The sequence below is a fragment of the Anabrus simplex genome, chromosome 13 (genome assembly GCF_040414725.1).
Source record: "Anabrus simplex isolate iqAnaSimp1 chromosome 13, ASM4041472v1, whole genome shotgun sequence".
NCBI lineage: Eukaryota > Metazoa > Arthropoda > Insecta > Orthoptera > Tettigoniidae > Anabrus > Anabrus simplex.
This window is the reverse complement of record NC_090277.1, coordinates 7,086,855-7,106,769: the sequence shown is the minus strand read 5'-3', so window position 1 is coordinate 7,106,769 and position 19,915 is coordinate 7,086,855. Positions and strand designations below refer to the sequence as shown.

The window sequence follows — 19,915 nt, the reverse complement described above, 5'->3', positions numbered from 1 at the left end:
AAACCAAAGGCTCTACTAAGAATGGTGATATTATCCTTGCTCACTTCTTAATTCAGAGAAAGGATGAGACTGAAAACCAAATATAAAGCATTTTCTAGCCATATCAGAAGATATCCTACCATGGATGGAATTGGGGCCATCTCGCACAGAACTTGGAAGGAAGCTGCCACAGACATAAACACGAAATCTTATAAACTATTTTCATATGTCCAATCATATCAAGCAAACCTTACAGATTGTTTGAAGCACTTCAAAGTGGTAAAACTGTTCTAAAACTTTTTATATTCTTAGCAGAGAGTTTGTTTATAGACATAAAAATACCTCAAATTTTTAAATCACATTCTCTACTCTGGTTTTGCCGTACACACCGAGGCTACATACTGCAATGAGACAGTTCTGCTTACACAGCATATTTCAGTGCTTCCAGGTGTAAATATAAAAAACGATCATGAAAGAAGCAGGCTCATCACAGTCAGATACCAGGGAAAGATGTGATGTAGTTCAAGCTGAAAGCAACTACTGTACAGAAGGAAATGTTTTACCACTACAAAGATGTTATGTAGTGCTCTGTGAAGACTTGTGGGGATAAGAACACTATCAGTGGAGAATCAGCAGTGTTGCAGTATACATCTACAGTTTCAGAAGCTCTTTCATGATCTACTATGAAACCTTCAAATTTCTCACTTGGATTCATAAAATCTCATTGGCACTGAAGGGGTGGGGAAGGGATTGTGATCAAAAGCTTATGTTCTAAAATAAATTCACTTACTAATAAAAGTGAATTAAAGTATAAAAGTCTAGAATACACCGATTTAATCGATTCAATACCAAAGAAAGAGAACAGTATTCATACTAAAAAAAAGGATAAGAAAAGATGCACAAAACAGAGAGAGAAATAATGATAAAGAGGAAAGAAAAGTTAATTTTTAATGTCCCTTAAATTCCTGCAGTATCAGAGCCCACTAAGAAGGAGCCCTCTTTTTCTTCTGACCACTGCTGCCTCTCCAGCTCCATTTAAGAATCTGCTTGCAGAGGGATAACAGAGAGCACAGACAGCTAAAGCAAACACAAAATAAATATAATACAAGTACAATACAGTATTCAGGTGCAATTTTCAGCATTTTCAAACCTAAAATTATCTCAGACAGTCACTTTTTGTCTGTAATAGTGGATTGTGTGAAACTTCCCAAAACACTTGCTGGGATGTAATCCAGGCTTTTTTCTGCAGGTATTGCTGAAAAAACCACTCTCGCATCGTAATTTAGGCTTAGTATTCACTGCCATATTTAGGATTACGCCCAAAAATGCTTTGAATTCAGGAAAAGTAACATCTATCCACGACCCCCTAATAGACTCACGTGTGAGGGGCGTAACCTTTGAATGTTTACACTAGCATACCGGTTAGTCTCGGGCACAATTTCCGACAATAACTCGTCAGTCAAAGGTAATAATTGGAAAAAGTAAAGTGCGGTTGTTTATAACCTGACACACCTGTGAATGAGCGTTCAAAATCCAAGTCAGTGTCGTGGTATTTCCTCCATCCATCAGAAGAGGTACCAGCACTGCCATTCAGCATAATTTTCTCATTATCGGGATTTTTATCACTCAACTCACCAACACAATTTCATTCCACAATATCTTTCTCACCATTTAATTGAAAATCGCTCCCACTATCTCTGAAATCAACGTCACTTTCACCGAAAAGTATGGCGATTTCCTTCTCACGCTGCTCGAACGACGCCATGTTGCTAAGCAACGTTTCTTTACAAACTCACATGGTCTGCAAAGAATGTTCACAAAGCCTGATTTCAAAGAGATTATAGCTATTCGTGGCTTCAAATTTTCATGGAAGGTTTGCAGTACCTTACTGTACCTGTAATGCATGCACGCGTAACCCGACAAAGGAGCTATATAGGGAAGAATGTCATGTCCGGCAATGCCCGACATAGGACCTATGCAGGATATTCTCGTTGTCGGGCATGGCCCGCCGCGTGAGTGCTAAGGGTTAAAGAGAATTTTCTCAGAATTCATGAATTCTAGAGTCCTTTGAGATAAATTACATTTGAATTTCGAGTTACTTTATCTCTCATATGCCATAGGCAAATCTGCTCTTTCCTTAACACTCATATCTCCCAGCAGATTATGGATGTGAGGGTAACCCCAAGTAATCACACCAGTGTTGATATTCTGTTTAGCAGACTGGTGTATCCAGTCCCAAAAAGACTGACAAAAGTTCGTGATTCATCTTCTTCTATACTAATTAGGATAGGAGTAATAATTTTCAACATGTGGTGCTAATGGGTGTGTGGTAGTGTTTGAGGATATTACAGTTTTAAAAAAGTAAAATGGGCCAACCATCCTCTATTATAATCAGAGTAACCAAAGATACCGCCAGTAACAAGTAAAGAGTAACACACTCGCTAACAGTTTCCGATACTGGCACACATTTCTTTAACATAATTCTCATATCTGTACAAGTTCAGTGCAGTGACATTATAAGAAACATCAAACCTAGATCAGGAGTGTGCTCATACGTCAGGTTCAAGTTTGACAAAGAACATAAAAAGAAATATCAAAGGTAGAGATCTTGAAAAGCAGTACGCTCACATCTCGGATATGTTCAGAAACAATTCTCTTCTGTAGCGCCATGAACTTAGAACTCAACTAGCACACATTAATTCTGAGAATAGTGTGCATTTATTGCAGAATTTTAGCTTTAAGCAAATCTATAAATTACTGGTTCACAGTATTTGAAATAGATTATTACTGTCGAGTCACAGTTATTCATTGAACATCCCTCTTTCAACTTCCAAATTATTCAAAAACACTCAGGTGCCATAATGATGTGCAGGAATTCACTTTCATGCTGGTATCACTACAGATATGTGCTGGGATAATTCAGCTTCTTCAAATCCCTCTAGACCAAACCCGAATCACACTCAGCGACATGAAATTAGCATGTCACCAGTTTACCCTCTGAGCTACAAAAGGAAGTCACTGAACTGAAAGCCTCACACTCAGAGGATTGCAATGGACAGTGTACACAGTAGCACCAAAAGAGCAAGGAAGGATGATGAAAATATCTCCCTTCTTCTCCTAAATATTCCACTGCACCTATGCCTTCATCAGGGTGTTTGACTTAGGCGAGCTATAGTCACAATAAACTGCCAAGGCAGAATTTTACTACATGCACACCCAACATTACTACAGTAGAACCTCGATAATTCGAAATCGGTTAATTCAAAATCCCATGCAATTCGAAGAAGTTCTCGTTCCCGGAAACATGAGATACAGTTTTGCATGTTATTTAAATTGTTTAATTCGAAATACGGATAATTCGTAATATGAAGTACTGTACAATGTCGGCCCCATTACCGAAATTCAGACTTTTAATTCGAAACTGCCTTCACATTTTAAAACAATAGTATGTTACAGAGTAATTTCAACTCGAAATTTATCCGCGTCAGAATAGAACGCGTGTTCTGGAACGTGGAGGTGTAGCTTTCCGCACTTACACTCACTTCAGTGGGTCTACAGTGCGCTTCACGATTGCCAAGTTGAATGAAACCGGAATTCTTTTGTATTCAACCTTTTAATGGAACGCCGTAATATCACGCAACAGGCATTGTGCGGGAAAACAGAATGCGCGAACGCTGGCGATGCCGACAGTTGACGAAAAAGCGTGGCTCATATAATAAATTCGTAGGCGCCGAACAATACTGTAATTGCCGATGAAACTGCATTGCTTTATTTTAATGCGAGCCCAAACGGTCTTATGGTTTTGCAATTGCAATGCACATGGAAGCGAGAAACTTTATCCCCTCATCATAGAAAAGTTCGATAAGGACGATAAGCTACAATGTTTTAATGGCGTCGGGCACTTTCCATGCCAGTACAAAGCATCTAAAAATGCAAACAGTACAGATATCCAAAAAATAATGCATCTGCACAGGGGAACCAGCATAATTTAGCGTCGTCTTTGAATTGTGTGATTTTTTTTTCTTTCGTTGTGTGAGGTTATGTTCGTCAGTGATTTATCCAAGTGCATTATTTGAACATTGTAAATGCACCTTGTTGGATACATTTCGGAAATAGTTTTTCCATGGCACTGGAAAGGTTTAAACTGTGAATCGAGGTGATTGTATGTATTAATGTGTCTTAGAATACTTTGTGACGCGGAAAGTATTTACATTTCTGAAGTATGAGAGAAGTGCCATGGCGGGAAATCGTACAAGGATAGTCATAGGAAAGTTTGATTTTAAGGGCATTGGGTACTTTGTGTAAATACAAGGCATCTAAAATGCATACAGTATAGTACTCCAATGAATAAAGCACTTGCACATGGGAACCGGCATAGATTTCTCCTCGTCTTTGAATCGTGCTTTTTTTTTCTTTCTTTCGTTGCGTGAGGTTATATTTGCCTGTGAGATATGCAAGTGCATTATTTGAATACTGTAAATGCACCTTTTTGGATACATTTTGGAAACAGTTTTTTCATGGCATTTGAAAGGTATGAACTGTGAATCAAGGTTAACTGCATGCAGTAACGGGCCTTAGAATATTTCGTGACGTGGCAAGGGTTGGTACTTCTGAATTGCGAATTGGCGGTTAATTCGAAATCCGATTTTTGAGTCCCAACGACTTCGAATTAACGAGGTTTTACTGTACATACATACATACATACATACATACATATATATTTTATCATTAAACACTGATATGCCTTTCAGCATTCAGTCTGCAACCCTCTGCGAATTTACTAAACAATGCCACAATCCTCTATGTGCAACAAATGCTGTGGACACATTTAGTTCTATACCTCTTATCCTTAAATCGTTAGAAACTGAGTCTAACCATCCTTGTCTTGGTCTCCCTCTACTTCTCTTACCCTCCATAACAGTCCATTATTCTCTTTGGTAACCTATCCTCCCCTATTAGTCTCACATAACCCCATCACTGAAGCCGGTTCATGTGTACAGCATCATCCATCAAGTTCATTCCTAAATTAGCCTTTATCCCCTCATTCCAAGTACCCTCCTGCCATAGTTCCCACCTGTTTTACCAGCAATCATTCTCGCTACTTTCATGTCTGTTACTTCTAACTTATGAATAAGATATCCTGAGTCTGCCCAGCTTTTGCTACCGTAAAGCAAAGTTGGTCTGAAGGCAGACCGATGTGAAGATAGTTTCGTCTGCGAGATGACTTCCTTCTTACAGAATACTGTTGATCGCAACCGAGAACTCACTGCATTAGCCCTACTAAACCTTGATTCTATTTCACTTACTATATTACCATTCTGGGAGAACACACAACATAAATACTTGAAATTATCGACCTGTGCTAGCTTTCTGTCACCAATCTGACATTCAATTCTGTTAATTTTCTTACCTACTGACATCAGTTTAGTTTTCAAATGGCTAATTTTCATACCATACTCATTGCACCTATTTTCAAGTTCCAAGATATGAGACTGCAGGCTTTTCGCTAAATCCGCCATTAAGACCAAGTTGTCAGCATAGGCCAGACTGCTTAATACATTTCCACCTAACTGAATCCCTCTTTGCCATTTTATACCTTCCGGCAGATGGTCCATGTACGCTACGAACAGCAAAGGTGAAAGATTACAGCCTTGTCTAACCCCTGTAAGTACCCTGAACCGAGAACTCATTCTACCATCAATTCTCACTGCAACCCAATTGCTGACATAAATGCCTCTGATTGATTTAATAATCTACCCTTAATCCCATAGTCCCCCAATATGGTGAACAACTTTTCCCTCGGTACCCTGCCATATGCTTTCTCTAGATCTACGAAACTTAAACACAACTGCCTATTCCTTTCATAGCATTTTTTAATTACCTGGCGCATACTGAAAATCTGATCCTGACAGCCCCTCTGTGGTCTGAAACGACACTGGTTTTCAACCAACTTCCTCTCGACTGATCACAGCCTCCCTCCCAAGATGCCAGTCAATACTTTGCCTGGTACACTAATCAGTGTGATACCTCGATAGTTGTTGCAATCCCTCCTGTTGCCTTGTATTTAGATAGGTGCAATTATTGCATTTGTCCAATCTGAGGGTACCTTACCAACACTCCATGCTAATCTTACTACTCTATGAAGCCACTTCATCCCTGCCTTCCCACTATACTTCACCATTACTAACATTGTAAAAAAGTTTAAAAGATGCAATTCTTACCTGGAATATCTTTTCAAGGAAAAATATATTCACCATGAGAGCCAGGAAACTGCTGGCCATAACCTAATTCAATCTAGCACCCACCATTTTCTATCACCTCAGTAACTACTAGCACTGCAATTGGTTGACATATGATAGGAAATGATTTCAATCAAACAAATATTCCATTTCCAAACCATGCAGAAAAAATTCATAACCACACACCCACCATTTCAATAACCAACAGAGCTAATCAATTTACAACAGACAGTCAGTCAATGGGCATTTAACGTATGTAATGCCCTGAAGCCTCGAATTTGAGACACTGCCTTCACAACTTTGTCACAAGCTGGACCTAACCAAGGCTCCCCAGCAAGTGCTACAGGCCAAATGTCCACACATCGGCCCTAATCTGGGGGCTATTTTCTTGTGTCACTAGCTGGACCCACAGATGTACATCAACAGTGTTGTTTATAGTTCCTAAGAGTTGGCAGCTTTGTTTAGCACAGTGTAGCATATTCCCAGACAAAGAAACAAAACAGAGAAAAACCACGCCTAGAAGCCCATGCAGCAAATGGTGACTGCTGGTGTAAATATTGGGTAAGCACACAGTAAATTTTGCCCCTGCCAAACTTATTCAGCTACAAAGGATTAAATTCTGATCTCTATAAAGTTATCTGGATCAGACTTACAAGTGATGCATTTGTTGTCTCTTCAAGCCAGGCTGGTTCCTCCTTGATGTTCACTTCCTTGTCCATTTCACACTGCAACCAAAGTAGTTAGATGGTACTAGGGTTGTTGATTACTTCTGACGACCTTACACTGAAACACAGGTCAGAAAATATATTACCTTATTGCTGTCATTATTAATAAGGTTATTTGTCAACAGACTAAACAACAAGCTTGTAATTTTAAAAGAACTGTCAATATTATGATAGTATAGAAAAGACACAAAATTTTAGATGACTGTTGATATCGTGATCATACCTATAGGACTTCAAGTTTTCTATGACTGATAATATGATCATAGCTAAAGACTTCCAGTTTTACATGACTTCTAATAATGTGATCACTTCCATACGATATCTCATTTAACATAATTTTGATACTGAGATCATAGTCAAAGGATCCCTAGTTTTAAATAACAATTTATTATCATATTCCTAGCTATATGAGATACAGTTTTATATGGAACTGATCCAAAGCAACATAACTTTTCTTTTCAAAAATCCAACATACACTGTTATTGAAATGAAAAAAAAATTCCTTGAAAATTCCATAACTCTTCCATTTGCATATCACTCTGATCACCCGGGTCCATATCCTTGAATATTCCTACCATTTTTATCCTCTGCACTTTTCTTCACAACTAACTGAACAAGTTCACAGTGCCATGAGATTTGTTCTATCAAACTCTTCCTTCCTAGGATCAAATTTTCAAAAACCATTCTCCTCTCATCAAACTGATTCACTAACTCCTTATTTGAGACATATTCTACCCATCTGCTCTTCATCAACTTCCGATAACATGGCATTTCAAAGGCTTCAACTCTTCTTTTCTTGGCACCAGTTCTTATCCATGTTTCACTTTCATAGTGCCGTACTCCACACTCAGTGAAAACACAATTTTTAAATTCTTCAATCCATTCAATCTAAAGAACGTGATGAAGAAAAGATGGGAGTTTAGACAGGATTTAGTGATGATATTTATAGATATTGAGGAGGCATATGACAGTGTACAACGACAAGTGGGCTTGGATGTATAGATAAAAAAGAAGGCAGGGAGAGCAGAAGATCCAATTACGAAGCCCAAAAACGAAAAATGAGTTGTATGAAGACAATGATAGAACAAAGTGGTTCAAAATAGAAACAAGAATTCAACAAGGATATGGACTATCCCCTCTACTCTTCATTACAGTTATGGATGAAATCCACAAGAGTATACAACGAAAATGGAAACCAAGGAGGCACAGTAAGATGACATAGTAATATGGGGAGAAGGTGATATAGAAGTAGAAGAACAAGTTACTGTATGGAATCAGGAAACAGAAGAATATGGAATCAAAATAAGTGTGCAGAAGTGTACGATATTAGTGGTGCACTGCAATGCTACCGAAATGAGCAGACACAAGTAATAACGCAGAAGGATAACCAAAACAGAAATAAAACAGAAGGCCCATAAAAAACAAGGAAGGGAACATACGCTGAAACCCACAGAGAGACCTGGAAAGAGTGGATCAGGAAACATACCTACACGGTATCAGTCTAATACCCATTAAAAGAAACACACCTCTTAAAATTGAACAACAAAATTTAATTTAGGAAAAAATAAAGCCTTAAAATTGAATTACCAGAGAACAATATTAGGGTTTAAAATTAAATTAACAGAAAGCAAAATTTAAGATCATCTCCAATTAAAATGCAAAAAAGGTATAAACAATAACAAGTTTTAAATGAGAACAAGATTAACAACTACGAGACTAACCCTACTTGAAACATGATCAGCTGATGCAGGAGGAAAATAGTTGAAACAAAATGGAAATACTTGAATTGGAAATCACATAACTTGTTAGCAAGCTTAAATTATAGATTTTAAGTTACACCAGAAATAAAGTTAAGAAGAAAACAATTTCAAAGATTCACAAAGTAGATGTGATAATCTCAAGCTCCGCGACATAGTTCAAAATGATGACCACGAGAAGCTGATGTCCTGGTCCAGAAGGATTTTTGAATTCAATGCCGAAAGACACCAATGTTTAAGTCAAGGCATTACTTACATTTTATGGGACAGCCACTTCCACAAGATATAGACATGCAGGAGTGCATTTCCGGAAAAACAAATTAACTTTAAATAAATTGAGGTACAATCATAATTTCTTTCTTTTAATGAATTCTCAGCCTTAGTTATGTTCTGCTGGTTACAAGACATCCTACTGAGTTTCTGTAAGGCATATCGCCAAAATAATCCACTAGTTAGAATTTACATCAGTTACACTAAAATGTAAACAGACCAGAAAAAATATTTCCATGAAGAAGCAAAAGAAAAGTGCACGCATCACTTGGAAATGAAGAATTAACATTAAATAAACCACTAACACTATGTACATCCACAGACAAAACTGCCACACCGGCTGCAATCAGCATAGCAGTGACCAACCCCAAAACACTGCGCAACAATGAGAAGCACACATGAAATCAAACAAAAGGAAACAGTTAAATCCCACAACTTGAAGAATTACACGTTAATATAAAATAATAAAAATAAAAATACAAATTAATATCAAGAACGGGGTCAGATAATAATTGAAAACTCTTGCAGAAACTACCTTTAACATAAATTTGATATTAATAATGCATTACATAATATTTTAAAAGGAGCCTGCTTGCGATGATAATAATAATAATAAAAATGTAATTAATCAATTGCACACGAGTGAGACAGTTTAACTCGACCCTAATGGAAATCACATAACTTGTTAGCAGGCTTAAATTTTAGATTTTAAGTTACACCACAAATAAATTTAAGAAGAAAACAGAATGCCATATTGAAAAATGTTAACAAAGGGAATAACAGTGTAACCTTGGTTACAGCGGTGACAAGAGGTAATAGAGAAGGAAGAGGGAATATTGAAGTAAATGGAAGAAAATTTGAAGTTGTGGAATGCTTCAAGTATTCGGGGACAATAACTGCAGAAGATGAGAAAATAAACTAAGTGGAAAGAAAATTGAACAAGCCAATGGGTTTTACCAATGTGTGAGAAGTATAGTCTGGAACTGGGACATCCCACAGGAAAGCAAGAAAATATTGCACCCACTGTATTATACACCAGTTATGACATATGCAGTGGGCACATGGACAACAACAAAACATGGAACAAGGCCAGAATTCGCCGGCACAGCTATGACGACATACTTACGGGACCTCCTGGGTAGGAGGGGTTTCAGGTGGGGAGAACTTAAAAGATACTGAAGAACTTTCACCTTGTATTTCCTCTCCCATCACTTTCTTTCAGCCCCCGCCTGTATTTCACCAGCATCCATTTAACCTATTTTATACGTAGTTATTTCACTTATATATTCGCATACTAATCTAATTTTACTTACCTGTTATAAATTCCTGGCGACAGGCCGTCTTGAACCAGCGATCTTCAACTCCGTAGTCCTTCAGCTTATCCACTCAGCTAACATGTTACTTGATAATTTGAAGCATAAACGATGTATATATAGATACATATAGTACATTACCAGTAATAGAGATGGCATTGCAATGTAATTAATATTTACCCCAAAAGATGACTCTATCGTCTCTCTCTGAACTGTCGCCAACTTAAACTTTTACGAGGAACAAAAATACATCAAACTCAAAACACGAGTTTCATTACCAGCAGTGTGATTATTGTTTGAAGAGGGAGTACAAGTAGACGAAAACAAATCAGTCGTGTGTCCAGCTATGTTATAGTCTTGATTGCTATCTTAAGAGGAAGTAGGCCTACAACTAGACAAAAACAATCGAGTTGTGTGTCCAGCTCTGTCATAGTCGTGATTATAGTTTTAAGAGGAAGTATAACTAGAGATAAACAGTCGAGTCGTGTGTTCAGTTCTGTGATAGTCGTGATTATTGTTTTAAGACGAAGTAGAACTAGCCAAAACAATTAACACTCCCATTCAGTTCTGCATCCATACTAGTAATTATTATTTTAAGAGGGAGTACATCTACGCAAACACAAGAAGTCCATCTTCTGTCTACTCCTGTGCCAACTTTTGGTGAGTACCCATAAATTCATACCCTGTCTCAGTGGTTGCAATATACTCGTGTGTATAGTGTTGCTTTCCTATTCGTGTTGTCATCACCAAAAGTGTACTTTCAACAACAGTCGCTCAATTGCCAATGCTGTCGCACCTAACCGAACCTAACCTAACGTGTCACTACCAGTGGTTTTCGGTGGATCACAACCTAACCTGTCACTATCAGTGGTTTTCGGTGGATCACAACCTAGCCTGACACTACCAGTGGTTTTCGGTGGATCACCCCGCTAAATTAGTAATGCTGTCGCACCTAACCAAACGTGTCACTACCAGTAGTTTTCGGTGGATCACCCCGCTAAATTAGTAATGCTCTCGCACCTAACCTAACCTGTCACTAGCTTTGGTTTTCGGTGGATCACTACCTAACCTGACACTACCAGTGGTTTTCGGTGGATCACCCCGCTAAATTAGTAATGCTCTCGCACCTAACCAAACCTAACCTAACCTGTCACTAGCTTTGGTTTTCGGTGGATCACTACCTAACCTGACACTACCAGTGGTTTTCGGTGGATCACCCTGCTAAATTAGTAATGCTCTCGCACCTAACCAAACCTAACCTAACCTGTCACTAGTTTTGGTTTTTGGTGGATCACCCCGATAAATTATTAATGCTGTCGTACCTAACCAAACATGTCTCTACCAGTGCTTTTTGGTGGATCACAACATAACCTGTCACTATCAGTGGTTTTCGGTGGATCACCCCGCTAAATTAGTAATGCTGTCGCACCTAACCAAACCTAACCTGTCACTATCAGTGGTTTTCGGTGGATCGCAAGCTAACCTGACACTATCAGTGGTTTTTGGTGGATCACAACCTAACCTGTCACTATCAGTGGATTTCGGTGGATCACCGCGCTAAATTAGTAATGCTGTCGCACCTAACCAAACCTAACCTGTCACTACCAGTGGTTTTTGGTGGATCACAACCTAACCTGTCACTATCAGTGGTTTTTGGTGGATCACAACCTAACCTGTCACTATCAGTGGATTTCGGTGGATCAGCGCGCTAAATTAGTAATGCTGTCGTACCTAACCAAACATGTCTCTACCAGTGCTTTTTGGTGGATCACAACCTAACCTGTCACTATCAGTGGATTTCGGTGGATCACCGCGCTAAATTAGTAATGCTGTCGCACCTAACCAAACCTAACCTGTCACTACCAGTGGTTTTTGGTGGATCACAACCTAACCTGTCACTATCAGTGGTTTTTGGTGGATCACAACCTAACCTGTCACTATCAGTGGATTTCGGTGGATCAGCGCGCTAAATTAGTAATGCTGTCGCACCTAACCAAACCTAACCTAACGTGTCACTACCAGTGGTTTTTGGTGGATCACAACCTAACCTGTCACTATCAGTGGTTTTTGGTGGATCACAACCTAACCTGACACTATCAGTGGATTTCGGTGGATCACCGCGCTAAATTAGTAATGCTGTCGGCAGCCCTGAATATGGTTTTCCGTGGTTTCCCATTTTCACACCAGGCAAATGCTGGGGCTGTACCTTAATTAAGGCCACGGCCACTTCCTTCCGATTCCCACCTGTCTGCGTCAGTGCGACGTAAGCAACTAGCAAATAAAAGTGTTTTTCGGTGAATCACAATTGCTTTCGTAAAGAATGCTAGGGGCTGTTGGCCGCTTCGCGGCCCTAACATGAGGGCTTATGCCCACCGACCCCCTTTTGCTTGTCTCTAGACCAATGGTTTTGCCACTAGCCGGACTTAACCAAACCAGGTCAGTGCTTTTCCTACTTGCCGGACGTACTTAATATTCGTAAAGTTTTCGCGAAATCAAGTCAGCCCCATCATATCGCGCCGTTAATATCTATTTCACTATCCAACTAGTCAATTTTTAACCCAATCTAGTGGCTGTGAATTGTGTTACGCAGTCTCAAACAACTAAATATATCAGACCATTAATTCATACATTTAGCGGCTGCTAGAGGTTCCAGCTAGCTCATTCTTGGTTGCCAGCGTTTCGCCCTCGTGTGCTAGGGTGGGCTCATCAGTTGGTACCTAGCACACCTACCAATACGCTGGCTAGTGCATACCGTGGAGGCCACTGCGTAGGCTAACTGGAGCCACCGGCAGTGCCGATGCACTAAGAGACTTTGTCTCATCACTAAAAATTGATGCCTGCTTGGCCATCAGATGATATAGATGTTGATTCCCGTAGGGAATCTGAAATATTTGTCCTGAATGAGCAAATTTATAATACCAATATAAATGGTCCGTTATTGGACATTATAAATTTTCCAGCTAGCTCATTCTTGGTTGCCAGCGTTTCGCCCTCGTGTGCTAGGGTGGGCTCATCAGTTGGTACCTAGCACACCTACCAATACGCTGGCTCCAGTTAGCCTACGCAGTGGCCTCCACGGTATGCACTAGCCAGCGTATTGGTAGGTGTGCTAGGTACCAACTGATGAGCCCACCCTAGCACACGAGGGCGAAACACTGGCAACCAAGAATGAGCTAGCTGGAAAATTTATAATGTCCAATAACGGACCATTTATATTGGTATTATAAATTTGCTCATTCAGGACAAATATTTCAGATTCCCTATGGGAATCAACATCTATATCATGCTAGAGGTTCCTTCGAATTATCCGCCATGTTTGCAAACATCAACTCGCTAAACACGTCATACATGACGTGCCGGCGGATCCTGGACTTATACCCAAAACATGATAAAAGCAGAATCCAAGAGGCAAAGATAAAATTCCTTAGAGGAATAAAAGGGAAGGTACGAAGGGATAAAATCAGAAACATAGAAATCAGGGAGATAATTGGATGCCCTAAACTGCAAGACAGTATAGAGACAAGTAAGCTCAAATGGTATGGACACATGATGAGAATGGAAGAGGATAGAGTTCCAAAGTGAGTATTTACAGCGAAACTGATAGGAGAAAGACATCAGGGAATGCTGAGGAAGACGTGGATGGATACGGTGTAAGAGAGTACAGTGAAGATACGTGTAAATGTAGGAAATATACTGGAGGAAGGGAGTGGAGGAGAGATAGAAAACTGAGGAGGTCCTTGATTCACAACTCTACCCAGAATCCTAGAAATGGACAATGAAGAAGAAGAATCTGTTAAACTGAAGACTGAAATTTATACAACACTGCCATCAGCTCGTTTCACTGAACAATGCCACCAACCTTTATGTAAGTGTCCTATCTTCATCTGTCTGTGCATGTCATGACTAATGGCACAACGAAGGATTCCTTACCAGAGCGCCCCTTGAAGGGGGTACTGTGTAAAACAATTGGTTTAAATGTTTAGCAGTTTTTATTGTCCCCAGGTGATACAAAACTTGTCTGGTTGAATACTGTGAATGGTGCCTCACTGAAATCATTTCAGCCAAGAGCAGTGTTTGTTAGTCACTTTGTGATATTCTACTGTAAATGTAAACTTACTGCACTAACAGTGAATACTACAATTTCTTACACGTGTAATACGAGCTTCGTTCCTGTGGCCAATTGCATCGATTCTTACTCATTGCCAGGAAACTGATTTCTATGTAAAAACATATCTATTCAGGATACTGTGGTTAATTTAATTTTGTATATTTCAACATATGGTACACTACTTAAGTGTGCCACATTTACTTGTTCTGGCCATCACTATACTTTCAAGTAACTGCATTTTACAGTTTCCATATCCATAATTTAGTCCTGAAGACTTTTCTCCCTTTCTTGCTAATAGTTTAATATCGCACTAACACATCGAAGGGAAAGGGCCAGAATTAGGAAGATTAAGGTTAATTAATGAGAAAATGGGGAAACCATGGTAACGATTTGCAGGGCTGCCGATCGTGGCATTCTAACCCATACAAACTCACTGCCACTCACCCCTGAAAAAGATCTTTTACACACCAATAATTATCAGGAAATATGTTACAAAAGAGAGGCAGCCTAATGTTAAGTAAAACATGAGGACTAAATACTGGATATAGCTGTTGTGGTGTAGTGATATAATACAGAGGAATCTCCATAACAACACTTATACAACAAGAATTCTACATCTTCAGATAATATTACAGATATCGTAAACGGAACAACTCTCAAGATTTAGAATCCTTCTTCTGCAGCCAACAGTGTAAAGAAAAACTCAACATTCACAGCGTCACTTTTAATTCGCACACAGATGTAAATAACATATCAACACAATAATTAAAATTTTTCACTACATTTTGTAACTTCTTTCTGAAACTACCATCTACAAATAAAATTTTATCAACTTAAAAATATTAAATATACAAAATATGTAGGCTAGAATGCTGAAAGTGAGAAATCTTAGTGTTATGTCAGTACGGTTCCCAACTGAGATCTATAAGTTTGGCAAAAGTAAATTATTGAACTTGAACATTACTGACAATATGTTAGAGGTTGTGAACTCACTGTACAATGATGGAAATCACAATTCCTCAATGAAGAAAATCTGTAACACAATTAACGTTTACGCTGTACAACTGGCTAATACGCGTCTCATACAACAACAATCCCGACACTTCGAAACAAAACCGGATGTTTTAATGTAGGTTAATCACTAATAACAAACGCTCGTAGAAGTTTTCTATCATTCCGTAGCACAGGCTGAATGTACAAAATGATTTATTATCACATAACATCCCGAAGTATACGACACTTATTGAAAAGAGCACTCTGTGTAATGAGCCGCTATGTCAGGGCCAAAGAGAATATGTAAGAGAGAAGGAACCTGTGCCTATGTGGTTTCTCTGACTCTTACTAACACAAAGCGTTGCCTACGAGATATACAAGGCCGGGAAGTGGACCGATAGAAATGCGGGTCGCAAGTAGTTTTACGAACGCCCACTAGAGGTCTCGACATCTTGCTATGCTGCTCGCGCGAAATACATTCAGTTAATAGTACATGTTGGTTTCTAAAGATGTAAACATCTACAAATAATGAAGTTACGACCACCTAAATGTGATTTTGAGTGGTTGGATGTAAAGTAAGGCAAATTTAAGTGGTATTTGGAATTATTTTAGGCGAAGTCAAGTGTGATAATTAATAAAAGTAATACATTAAAAATGACTTACCATGATCACTGCTCGAATCACTCACATTTTTAAGATCTTCTAACTTAAAGCAAATACAGTAGAGACAATACACGACACTTCCGGATTTAGCCTTGCTAAAATGGGAAACTATTCGACGGTGGCGCTCCTAGTGACTTGACCTGAACAAATCGCGCTAAATTCAAATATCAATGGAAATGTATATACGGAAATGGATAAATAAATTACGTCTAGAAAGAAAGTGGTATTGAGATATTAATTTCGAAGTTGCCAAAGCAATTCTGGATAAATGAATGAAGAATTTTTTAAAAGGTTATTATTCAAAGACTGAAATTAGACATATAAACAAGGTGTGAAATGGACTGCTGTGAAATGGCCTGATCTTTCATTTATGCATTACTTTTTTAGCTTTAGCATACCTGCCTGAAATCTTACGGTTGGATTTGTCTTTTTTCCTTATTTAAAAACATTGTATCATCACATTAAGACATTTCTCAATAAAAATATCGGCACATTCCTTACACATATGATGCAATGAATTAACATTTAATAGCTGGACAATTTTCCTCTTAACAGGAAGCCTACTAACAGAAAGAAAATCTATAAAATCCCGGCTTTAATCAGAGAAGAGGGATAAAAGAAAGAAAAGTTTGAAAATGTTGTCGATAGTGATGCTTTGATTTACGTACAATTAGAGTAAAAATGTAACATACCCTTGGCTGAATAGTCGAGGATTTTTAAATTCGCTGGCCTGGAAATGATCTGAACAGATCTTATAATTTTTATACAAGCTTAACGTCCCTTCTTTCTTGTACACCTTATCCAAATAGCTTCTGTGACATTTCAAAACCCACAGATCACACCTAGAACGACACATCGGTATTGAAGGTTATCTGCTGCACTATACAATAAAATATGCGTATTATATTTTTAAGCCCGTCAAAACATGGGTCGAGCAGGTCAGAAGATTATGAAGTACTATATAAATCTCTGTCACTGGAAGAATATATATGCAAACACAATATTACTTACATGTTCTTGTCACGAGGGAACCTGAAGAACGACCGCGCATTTTTCTCTACTTCGTAATTACTGCAGCCAAACACAGCACATACCTTTCCCCTCATGTTGAGAGGAGATATCAAGGAATGACACACGCTACTATTTAATTATGTCAACTCACTGAAAACGCATGAATAACACCAAAAACTTCACACAAACATACACGTGCTCTTATGACAGAATCAGTACCGTTCAGGTCTATCTGCTAGACTGCGCTCCAATAGCTGTCCCTCGATATCTCGCTTAGTGTCGCGTATTGTCTCTACTGTATTTGCTTAAAGGCTTTGTCCTGAAGTTCTTTTCCAAGTCATGAGCACCTGTAATTAATTGTATGAGCTTCATTGTCGAGTATTGGTTTTAAAAGTTTTGTAATGAGAGTTGCAGTCAGTACTCTCTAGTGCTATTAAAACAATGTGCGTGTTCTGACAGTTCGCAGCACGTGGCGCCGAACAAAAGAGTGGGAGCACTGTGTTGCCACATGATCCAGCAGGAGTTACTACATCACAGTCAACAGCTCTCGTTCTGCGCTCGGCTCTGCGGAAAATAATATCCATTAACGGTGATCATGAATGAGTTACAAAAACGTTAAATATCGTTGCTATTATTCCAAGGTGGCTCAGCAGTAATTTTATCAGCTCAAATATCGTAAGACAAACTCTCATTCCCCTTCCTCATAGGCTTTAATGAGTCGGGTTTTGCCCGGTGTTGATAACCTGTCATGTGATGGTCCAATTACATCCATTCCCTCTCTTTTCCCTTCACCTTCTTCCCAAGGCTCCTTTTCTTTCTTTTCTTTTTCTTTCCCTATTCTAATTACTGTAGCTTGATAAATTTTAAAGCTGCTGCTGTTCTTTCTACAACTTTGTTAACGTCTATCAGTGGGCCTCCATTTTTCCCTTCAGCCTCAAAATATTCCCGTAAGGCACATACCATATCGCGAGCTTGACCGCGAATAGCGAAGCCATGCCTCCCCTTTACCTTGCCTTTTTTCTAGGTGAATGAATTCTAGGTCGCCCTCGGTGTCGTTTAGCGGCGCTCTGAACGGGTTGCAACATTTTGAGTTCAGTAAATGAGACGGTGTTAAAATTACACTATACTACACAATACTATAATTTACACTACACTAGAATGCCAGCCTCGATAACGATACACTTATTAACACGAACACAATAGCACTATAATATTTAGTTGATTTAAAAAACACACTATACAGACTATGGAGTCTTGGTTGTAGGCAGCTCCACATCGTTCATAAATAAACCAGTCCTCATGGATAATAAGATTTATTTACACCGCACACAGTTTTAGTACACCTTTGCATGTGAGATAGGTTACACTGATTACACCAGCAAGACAAACAGGCGTGATGCTCATGCTCACTCCACGCAGCCGAATGACGCTAGTTTAGCAAGCTATACCCTGATGCAATGTTGCATCGTGCACAAGGGTGCGTTCTGTATGTGGGGCGAGTTCATTCTTCCTGATGCCGCCACATCACCCCCCCCCCCCCAAGGAGAAGGAAAGTTCACAAATCGAATGGACGGGCAAAGCGAACTCTGCGTCCTGATCGTGTTGTGTACTTTCTGGGTGGTGATGACGCATCAGGTAAGTCAGGTGTAAAAGAAGTGCTAGGTTGACTGGATGAAATGGGGGTAGCAGATGTGTCAGGTGTGTTGGTGCGGGTAGGAACAGCAAGGTTTGTTCCTATGTATGCAGGTTTCACACGGTCTGTACTCACTACTACTTCCTTGTTTCCGATCATTAGCGTCAAAGTCTTCTCATTACGGCTGACTACAGGGTAAGGACCAGAGTATGGGGGTTGCAAGGGAGGCTTCACATGATCAACTCTCAGGAAAACATGGGAGGCAGTTGCCAAGTCTTTGAAGACGAATATTTTCTCTTGACTATGGCGGGAGGCAGGAACAGGTCTTAGTTCGGCCATTACCTTCCTTAGGTGATTTACAAAATCCGCAGGGTCAAGTGGAGTAGGAGAACTGTGCGAAGAAGTAACCATTTCTCCAGGGAGGCGTAGAGGCTCCCCAAAAACTAGTTCGGCGGGGGAAGCTTTCAGATCCTCCTTTAGAACCGCACGCATGCCAAGTAACACTAGGGATAAGGCTTTTATCCACGTCGCACTATGACACATCAGAGAAGCTTTTAGCTGTCTATGAAGACGCTCCACCATACCGTTAGCGGATGGGTGGTAGCTGGTTGTACGGATTTTTGTTGTACCAAATTGTGTCATAAGTCTGCGAAAGAGTGTAGACTCGAATTGTCTTCCTTGGTCAGTAGTTATACGAGTTGGGAGACCAAATCGGGAGATCCAACCACTTATTAGCGTATCGGCTGTTTCTTCGGCAGTGATGCTGCGCATCGGCCATGCCTCTGGCCAGCGAGTAAATCTGTCAACAGCAGTGAGGATATAATTATAGCCTTCGCAGACAGGCAGTGGGCTAACAATATCCAAGTGAATGTGGCTGAAACGGCCTGTGGGTGCTCCGAAATTCCCCAAAGGAGATATATTATGCCTCGTCACTTTATTGCGTTGACACGACAAACAAGCACGAGTCCAGGCACGAGTGTCTTTCTGAATAGATGGCCAAACAAATCTATCTGAGACTAGACGAGAGGTGGCTCGAATACCTGGGTGGCTTAAGTTATGGAGCTTGTCAAAGAACTTGCGTCGAAAAGGAAGTGCCAGGAACGGACGAGGTTTTCCTGTTGATGTATCGCATACAATGGTAGTCGTGGTGCCCGGAAGGGTTACTTTTTCTAATGTCAGCGACGTACCACCATGCAATAAGGCTTTGAGTTCATCATCGTCCGC

General features: G+C 39.6%; 1 protein-coding gene across 3 annotated transcripts in view; it reads right to left on the bottom strand.

The window, feature by feature from the left end:
- Positions 1 to 15,661, bottom strand: part of LOC137502855 (zinc finger protein 569-like) — a 73,046-nt gene extending 57,385 nt beyond the window's left edge. The window contains exons 1-2 of one of the 3 annotated variants that reach the window (XM_068229998.1): positions 15,385 to 15,661; positions 6,872 to 7,001 (exon numbers count right to left, since the gene is read on the bottom strand). In XM_068229998.1, coding sequence (XP_068086099.1) covers positions 6,872 to 6,937 — 66 coding nt within the window. In that variant the 5' untranslated portion in view covers positions 6,938 to 7,001; positions 15,385 to 15,661. Of the gene's footprint in view, positions 1 to 6,871; positions 7,140 to 9,275; positions 9,333 to 15,384 lie in introns of those variants that run through there. The other 2 variants (XM_068230000.1, XM_068229999.1) reach the window with 2 other exon arrangements.
- Positions 15,662 to 19,915: the final 4,254 nt, after the last annotated feature.